Source organism: Colobus angolensis, unplaced genomic scaffold (genome assembly GCF_000951035.1).
Source record: "Colobus angolensis palliatus isolate OR3802 unplaced genomic scaffold, Cang.pa_1.0 Scaffold420, whole genome shotgun sequence".
NCBI lineage: Eukaryota > Metazoa > Chordata > Mammalia > Primates > Cercopithecidae > Colobus > Colobus angolensis.
The window spans coordinates 527,252-536,358 of record NW_012117600.1 but is presented as its reverse complement, the minus strand read 5'-3'; the positions used below and the strand labels follow the sequence as shown (position 1 = coordinate 536,358).

The window sequence follows — 9,107 nt, the reverse complement described above, 5'->3', positions numbered from 1 at the left end:
CGACCTTGGCTCACTGCAACCTCTGCCTCTGGGGTTCGTGCAATTCTCCTGCCTCAGCCTCCTGAGTAGCTGGGACTACAGGCACCCGCCACCATGCCTGGCTAATTTTGTTTTTGTATTTTTAGTAGAGACGGGGTTTCACCATGTTAGATAGGATGGTCTCGATCTCCTGACCTTGTGGTCCACCCGCCTTGGCCTCCCAAAGTGCTGAGATTACAGGTGTGAGCCACTACGCCCGGCCTATTTTTGTTTTCTTGAGGCATGGTCTCACTATGTCGCCCAGGCTGGAGTGCAGTGGTGCAATCTTGGCTCATTGCAACCTCTGCCTCCCAGGTTCAAGCAATTCTCCTGCCTCAGCCTCCCAAGTAGCTGGGATTACAGGTGCCACCACCACGCCAGGCTAATTTTCTTATTTTTTTTCAGTAGAGACGGGGTTTCACCATGTTGGCCAGGTTGATCTCAAACTCCTGAACTAAAGTGATCTGCCCACCTCAGCCTCCCGAAATGCTGGGATTACAGGTGAGAGCCACTGCGCCCAGCCGCAGAATTTGTTCATTCTTAAGTTGTCACTTTATTTTTATTTTTAGATGGAGTTTCACTCTTGTTGCCCACGCTGGAGTGCAATGGCGTGGTCTTGGCTCACTGCAACCTCCGCCTAACAGGTTCAAGCAATTCTCCTGTCTCAGCCTCCCAAGCAGCTAGGATTACAGGTGCCCGCCACCATGCCTGGCTAATTTTTGTATTTTTAGTAGGCATGAGCCACTGCATCCCACCAATGTTAAGTATTTTATAGGCCTATAGCTTAAAACACTCCCACGTACCTTTGTGTGGTTCATAGTTGAGGGGACGAGACAAACTTGCTTTAAGATCAAACACTGGTTTCTTATTGGAGACTGGAGTCTGCGTTGCCTCAGTTGCCAACTTGAATGGGGTAATAACTAAAAACACACCAAAGAAACCCAAGAGCTTAATTAGAAACAAAGACCTGTTAAAGTGTTTATCAAAGTGTTACTTCTCAATCTTAAAAATACATGTTATAGGCTGGGCATGGTGGCTCACGCCTGTAATCCCAACACTTTGGGAGGCTGAGGTGGGTGGATCAGGAGGTCAGGAGATTAAGACCATCCTGACCAACATGGTGAAACCCTGTCTCTACTAAAATACAAAAAATTTTCTGGGAGTGTGGTGGCTCACGCCTGTAATCTCAGCACTTTGGGAGGCCGAGTTGGGTGGATCACCTGAGGTCGAGAGTTCAAGACCAGCCTGACCAACATGGAGAAACCCCATCTCTACTAAAAGTACAAAATTAGCTGGGGTGGTGGTGGGCGCCTGTAATCCTAGCTACTTGGGAGGCTGAGGCAGGAGAATTGCTTGAACCTGCAAGGCGGAGGTTGAGGTGAGCCGAGATTGCACCATTGCACTCCAGCTTGGGCAACAAGAGTGAAACTCAGTTTCAAAAACAAAAAAAAAAACTTAGCTGGGTGTGGTGGTGCATGCCTGTAGTTCCAGCTACTCGGCTGAGGCAGGGGAATCGCTTGAACCCGGGAGGCAGAAGTTGCAGTGAGCTGACATTGTGCCACTGCACTCCAGCCTGGCGACAAAGCAAGGCTCCATCTCAGAAAAAAAAAAAAATTTATCAGGTGTGGTGGCACATGCCTGTAATCCCAGCTACTTGGGAGGCTGAGGTAGGAGAATCACTTGAACCCAGGAGGTGGAGCTTGCAGTGAGCTGAGACTGTGCCATTGCACTCCAGTCTGGGTGATAGGGCAAGACTCCATCTCAAAAAAAAAAAAAAAAAAAAAAAGAAAAAAAAAAGAAAAAAAAGGCCAGGTGCAGTGGCTCATGCCTGTAATCCCATAATCCCAGCACTTTGGGAGGCCGAGGCAGGCGGATCATGAGGTCAAGAGATTGAGACCATCCTGGCCAACATAGTGAAACTTTGTCTCTACTAAAATACAAAAATCAGCCAGGCGTGGTGGCACGTGCCTGTAATCCTAGCTACTCAGGAGGTTGAGGCAGGAGAATCCCTCGAACCAGGAAGTTGGAGGTTGCAGCAAGCTGAGATCACGCCACAGCACTCCAGCCTGGCAACAGAGTAAGACTCTGTCTCAAAGAACAAAAAAAGTTATAGCTTGAATGTTTGTATCTCCTGCAACCCCAAATTCATATTGAAATCCTAACCGTCAATACGACTGGTGTAAGGAAGTAGGGCTTTGGGAGGTAAATAGGTCATGAATGGGATTCAGGGACCCCACAGAATTTTCTCTAGCTCTCTTTCTGCCACATGAGCATACAACAAGAAGTTGGTGGTCTGCTACCTGGAAAAGAGCCCTCGCCAGAATCATGCTAGTGCCCTGATCTGCCCTCATCCAGCCTCCAGAACTGTGAGAGAGAAATTACTGCTGTTGATAAGACACAGTCTTCGGTGCTTTATTATATAATAGCAGCCCCAAAGGACTAAGCCAATCTACGTGAATAGATTGTCAGAAATAGATGAAAGAGTCTGAAATAAGGTTTCAAATGGAGAAAAGAGAAGAAAGCAATAATTGAGGAAAGCTAAGCATTGAGATTAGTTTCCTTTGCTAAGTAGCTTTGTAAATGTTTTGAATATCATGACATTTCCTAAGATCAGATGGGAGTTTAGAATTTTGTTGAAAGAAAGAACGGTAACTTTTCAGCTTATTTCTCTGACAAGTCCCATAAAAATTACATACTATTAATAGTATTATCATTAACATAAATAAACATAAAAAGAACCTAATCACATAGTAGAGGAGATTCATGGCCTGGTGGCTCATACCTGTAATCTCAGCACTTTGGAAGGCTGAGGCAGGATTGTTTAAAGTCAGGAATATTATTAATAAGGGCTCTTATCACTTCAGAATTTTAATTTTTGGCTGGGCGCGGTGGCTCACGCCTGTAATCCTAGCACTTTGGGAGGTGGAGGCGGGCAGATCTCGAGGTCAGGAGTTCGAGACCAATCTGGCCAATATGGTGACACCCTATCTCTACCAAAAATACAAAAATTAGCCAGGCGTGGTGGTGGGCACCTGTAGTCCCAGCTACTCAGGAGACTGAGGCAGAAGAATCGCTTGAACCCAGGAGGCGGAGGTTGCAGTGAGCCGAGATGGTGCTACTGCACTCCAGCCTGGGTGATAGAGCGAGACTCCATCTCAAACAAAAAAGAATATGAATATTTGTACCGTGAAGCTAAAAATATCCAGGATGGTATAGTTTATTTTCATTTTTTTGAGATGGAGTCTTGCTCTGTCTCCCAGGCTGGAGTGCAGTGATGTGATCTCAGCCCAGTGCAACCTCTGCCTCCTGGGTTCAAGTGATTCTCAAGCGAGTAGCTGAGATTACAGACAAGTGCCACCACGCCCGGCTGATTTTCGTAATTTTAGTAGAGACGAGGTTTTGCCATGTTGGCCAGGTTGATCTCCATGCCACCATGCCCAGCCTAAGGATGGTGTAGTTTAGTTAGCCTTTTTGCTACAGTTGGCCATCAGTTAATCCTTTCTCTCTCTCTTTTTTTTTCTTCTTTTTGAGACAGGGTCTCACTGTATTGCCCCGGCTGGCTGGAGTACAGTAGCACAATCTCGGCTCACTGCAACCTCTGCTTCCTGGTACAAGCGATTCTCCTACCTCAGCCTCTTGAGTAGCTAGGACGATAGATGCATGCCACCACGCCTGGCTAATTTTTGTATTTTTAGTAGAGATAGGATTTCACCATGTTGGCCAGGCTGGTCTTGAACTCCTGACCTCAAGGGATCCATCCACCTCGGCCTCCCAAAGTGCTGGGATTACAGGCAAGAGACACTGTGTCCGGCCAATCCTTTTTTTTTTTTTTTTTTTTTTTTTTTTTGAGACGGAGTCTCGCTCTCTCGCTCTGCCGCCCAGGCTGGAGTGCAGTGGCCGGATCTCAGCTCACTGCAAGCTCCGCCTCCCGGGTTTATGCCATTCTCCTGCCTCAGCCTCCCGAGTAGCTGGGACTACAGGCGTCCGCCACGTCGCCTGGCTAGTTTTTTTGTATTTTTTAGTAGAGACGGGGTTTCACCGTGTTAGCCAGGATGGTCTCGATCTCCTGACCTCGTGATCCGCCCGTCTCGGCCTCCCAAAGTGCTGGGATTACAGGCCTGAGCCACCGCGCCCGGCCCAATCCTTTCTTTTCACAGGGGGAAGCCACAGGTCATTGCCAAATGTGAACCCTTGCCCACATCTGTGAAACAGCAATCAGGATCTAAGACCACCTAGTTAAAGAAAGCACAAAACCCCGTGTTCAAGCTATCCCACTGTATCAATATCAAATGCTGACAAGGAGTAGAATAAGGGGCTGCCATACACTGCTGCTGGAAGCATAGATTGGTACAATTCATCCAAGACAGTAAATATCTGCATATTTTCCAATCCAGCTGTTCTGCTCCTAGGTCTAGGGAAACTCTTGCACATGTACCCAGGAGACATGTTTAAGAGCATTCATAGCAACATCATATATAATAATGAAAGCTGGAACCACCCACATGTTCATGAATAGTAAAATAGATAAACTGACACATACCCATACCACTGAAAAATACAGTGAAAATGAGTCAACATGGTTGAATCTTGAAACATGAAGTCTATGGTCTGGGATCCTGTTAGTGTCAGAGTCCTCCAGGACCAATCTGAGGCTGTAACGAATACTGTGCTCGTCCTCCGATCCCGGAGTCCTACAAGGGGCACAGTGCCCTTCCTGGAGGGTCGCCATTTTAGGATTAGATGGAGCTCTCAGGCAGCTATCTGGTTTTTGCTTATGTCTCTGGCATTTCCCTCACTAGTACACAATGAAAAATATACTATGGTAAAATTTTTGTTTTTGATTTTATAGAAATGGAAAGGGTTTAAGGAAACAGATACAGGACGGGCGCAGTGGCTCACTCTTGTAACCCTAGCACGTTGGGAGGCCGAGGTGGGCGGATCACCTGAGGTCAGGAGTTTGAGACCAGCCTGACCAACATGGCGAAACCGTCTCTATTAAATATACAAAATTAGCTGGGCGTGGTGGTGCGTGTCTGTAATCCCAGCTACTCAGGAGGCTGAGGCAGGATAATTGCTTGAACCTGGGAGGCAGAGGTTGCAGGGAGCCAAGATCACGCTATTGCTCTCTAGCCTGCGTGACAAAAGTGAAACTCCCATCTCAAAAAAAAAAAAAAAAAAGAAAAGAAAACAGATACACCTGATCATTTTGGGAAGTTATATGGCTTAAAAATGAAGCAGATTTATTTATTTTATTTTATTTTTTTTTTTTTTGAGACGGAGTCTCGCTCTGTCGCCCAGGCTGGAGTGCAGTGGCTGGATCTCAGCTCACTGCAAGCTCTGCCTCCCGGGTTTACGCCATTCTCCTGCCTCAGCCTCCCGAGTAGCTGGGACTACAGGCGCCAGCCACCTCGCCCGGCTAGTTTTTTGTATTTTTTAGTAGAGACGGGGTTTCACCATGTTAGCCAGGATGGTCTCGAACTCCTGACCTCGTGATCCGCCCGTCTCGGCCTCCCAAAGTGCTGGGATTACAGGCTTGAGCCACCGCGCCCTGCAATTTTTGTATTTTTTAGTAGAGACGGGGTTTCACCATGTTAGCCAGGATGGTCTCGAACTCCTGACCTCGTGATCCGCCCGTCTCGGCCTCCCAAAGTGCTGGGATTACAGGCTTGAGCCACCGTGCCCGGCCCGATTTATTTATTTTTTACCAGTAGCAGAATTCCCCTTGGTGGTCTTTAATTTGTGTGTCCCAAGCACAGCCTCACCTTTTGGGGTGCCCCCAGACACGGTCACACGTGCAGACTTTCTGGCTGGAGTCTTGGTTAGTGAACGCTTATGCTCATTATCTTTAGTAGCAGCTGAAAACCTAAATAGGACAGCAGAGTACAAGACATGAGTACTGTGGCAAGAGTAACTTGTGTCTAGCTTATAAATAAAACCACTTGACTATCAGCAAGCAGTGAAAAGGGCCTCAATTAATACTTGTCATAGGAATGAACCTCTTTTGCAGAACAGACATATTCTTAAAAGGCTAATGCTAAAGTAAATCACATATCAACTAACGTTATTTGTAAAATACGTTCTTGTCTTTTCTGCTTTCCCTGTGATGGTGCTGGAGGAATAGGCCTGGAAGTCTCATTACAGTCCAAGAGGCAAGCCAAAAACTCCCCTTCTTCTTCTTCTTCTTCTTCCTCCTTCCTCTCTCCTCCTCCTCCTCCTCCTCCTTGTGAGGGGAAGTCACAGGGAGCAGAAGACTGCTATGCTAGATGAGTGGTGAGAACAGGTCTTGTATCTTCCTAAAAGAATGTCATTCATTTGAGTAGTAGAGAAATAAACCCATGCTTTACATGTAATATGTAATATGTAATATATGTAATATGTAATATGTAGAATATGTAAACCCATTCTTTACATATGGCAAATTGCCACAAATGTATTTGATTGATTCACTGATAGTATTTTTTCTACATTTTAACATCTCTGAAATTGGGATGTGTTTTTACAATTCATAAGATGTCAATAGTTAATTTGTAGGGTTTTTTCTTGAGACAGGTTCTGGCTCTGTCACCCAGGCTGGAGTGCAGTGGTGTGATCTCAGCTCATTACAACCTCTGCCTCCTAGGTTCAAGCCATCCTCCTGCCTCAGCCTCCTGAGTAGCTGGGAGTATGGGTGTGTGCCACTGTGCCTGGCTAATTTTTTTCTTTTTTTGTTTTTGAGATGGAGTTTCGCTCTTTCGCCCAGGTTGGAGTGCAATGGTGTCATCTTGGCTCACTGTAACCTCTACCTCCCAGGTTCAAGTGATTCTACTGCCTCAGCCTCCCCAGTAGCTGGGATTACAGGCATGCACCACCACGCCTGGCTAATTTTGTATTTTTAGTACAGATGGGGTTTCACTATGTTGGCCAGACTGGTCTTGAACTCCTGACCTCGTGATCTGCCCGCCTTGGCCTCCCAAAGGGCTGGGATTACAGGCCTGAGCCACCAAGCCTAGTCTGATTTTTCCTAATGGTTCATAAAATAACAATGAGCCTTCATTCAATTAATGGTATCTTCTGGTGTGAAGTCCAGACCCACCTGTACATTGCAGTGAAGGGCCAACCCTCTGACCATGGTGGTTTTTTTTTTTGAGACAACGTTTCGCTCTGTCGCCCAGGCTGGAGTGCAATGGTATGGTCTTGGCTCACTGCAACCTTCACCTCCTGGGTTCATGCGATTCTCCTGCCTCAGCCTCTGAAGCAGCTGGGATTACAGGTGTGCACCACCATGCCCAGATAATTTTGTATTTTTAGTACAGACGAGGTTTCACCATGCTGGTCATGGCTGGTCTTGAACTCCTGACCTCAGGTGATCCACCCGACTCGGGCTCCCAAAGTGCTGGGATTACAGGCATGAGCCACCTGGGTCATGGTATTCTTAAATGAAATCAGAACTACCAATTATAGGTACTTCATATTCTAAGCTAATTCAATAAATAGACTTCTAAACTTAAAGATATTTTTAAGTTTTAAAAACTACATTGGAGGAACAGGAAAAAAAAATCTGATTAAAACATGGGCAGGCTGGGTGAGATGGTTCACACCTATAATCCCAGTACTTTGGGAGTACTCCGGTGCTGGCTGAGTGGCTATGTGCCTGTGGCTAGGGCCTGAGAAACAGCTGTGAGATGCCTCACCCCTGCAGAGAAGCCCCTGACCTGCCCAACGCCCCTGTACTCCTGGTAAGGGCCTGAGAGGCAGTGTTGTAAGCAGCCTCTGGTAGATATGCCCCAAGGTCAGCCAAGCAGCCATGCAACTGCATATCAGGGCTGAGAAACAGCCCCACGGTCCCAAACCTGGCAAAGCCACCAATCACCACCAACTCTCTTAGCCGAGGCTACTGAGAGACTTACAAATGCCACTCAAATGCACTACAGCTGAAGAAACTACACAGAGACTATATTCCTGTGCCCGCTTAGAACCAAGGCCAACACACCCCACTTAACTGACACCCCAAGACCTATTTATATAAGTATGTTCTTCCCTATGAAACCTCCTCTATAAAATTGGAAGAGGTCACTTTCCTAACAGATGTGTAGAAATCGATGCAAGGACACATAAACCATGAAAATGTAGGGAAACAAGTCACCTCCAAAGAAAAATGGTAATTCTCCAATAACCCAATTCATAGGGAAATATATGAAATACCAGAAAAAGAATTCAAAATAATAATCTTAGGAGAACTCCGTGAGACACACAAAATAATACAGACAAGTCAATGAAATCAGGAAAACAATTCATGATTTGAATGAGAAATTTAAGAGGTATGTATACCCGGGTGCAGCCAGGTGCAGTGGCTCACGCCTGTAATCCCAGCACTTTGGGAGGCCAAGGCAGGTAGATCACCTGAGGTCAGGAGTTTGAGACCAGCCTGGCCAACATGGTGAAACCCCGTCTCTACTAAAAATGACAACTTAGCCGGTTGTGGTGGTACATGCCTGTAGTCCCAGCTACTTGGGAGGCTGAGAATCACTTGAACCTGGGAGGAGGAGATTACAGTGAGTCAAGATCTCACCACTGCAGTCCAGCCTAGGCAATGGAGTGAGACTCCATCTGGAAAAAAAAAAAAGAAAGGCTGGTGCAATTGCATGTTTGTAATCCCAGCACTTTGGTTGGCCAAGGCGGGAGGGTGACTTGAGCCCAAGAGTTCAAGACCAGACTGGACAACATAGTGAGACCTTGCAAAATTAGCTGGGCATGGTGGTTTCAAATAGCTAGAAGGAGGATACTAAATACAAAGAAATGATAACTGTTTGAGATGATGGATATGCTAATTACCCTGATCTGACTACCATACAATATAGGTATTAAAACATCACTATGGGCCAGGCACGGTGGCTCACGCCTGTAATACCAGCACTTTGGGAGGCTGAGGCGGGCGGATCATGAGGTCAGGAGATTGAAACCATCCTGGCTAACATGATGAAAGCCCATCTCTACTAAAAATACAAAAAATTAGCCGGGCATGGTGGCACATACCTGTAGTCCCAGCTACTTGGGAGGCTGAGGCAGGAGAATCGCTTGAACCCAGGAGGCAGAGGTTGCAGTGAACTGAG

General features: G+C 46.5%; 1 protein-coding gene across 1 annotated transcript in view; it reads right to left on the bottom strand.

The window, feature by feature from the left end:
• NUSAP1 (nucleolar and spindle associated protein 1) overlaps nt 1–9,107 on the bottom strand; it is a 59,507-nt gene that overhangs the window by 7,266 nt on the left and 43,134 nt on the right. The window contains exons 7-8 of the mRNA XM_011956679.1: nt 5,724–5,940; nt 822–938 (exon numbers count right to left, since the gene is read on the bottom strand). Of these exons, the coding sequence (XP_011812069.1) occupies nt 822–938; nt 5,724–5,940 (334 nt within the window). The remainder of the gene's footprint in view (nt 1–821; nt 939–5,723; nt 5,941–9,107) is intronic.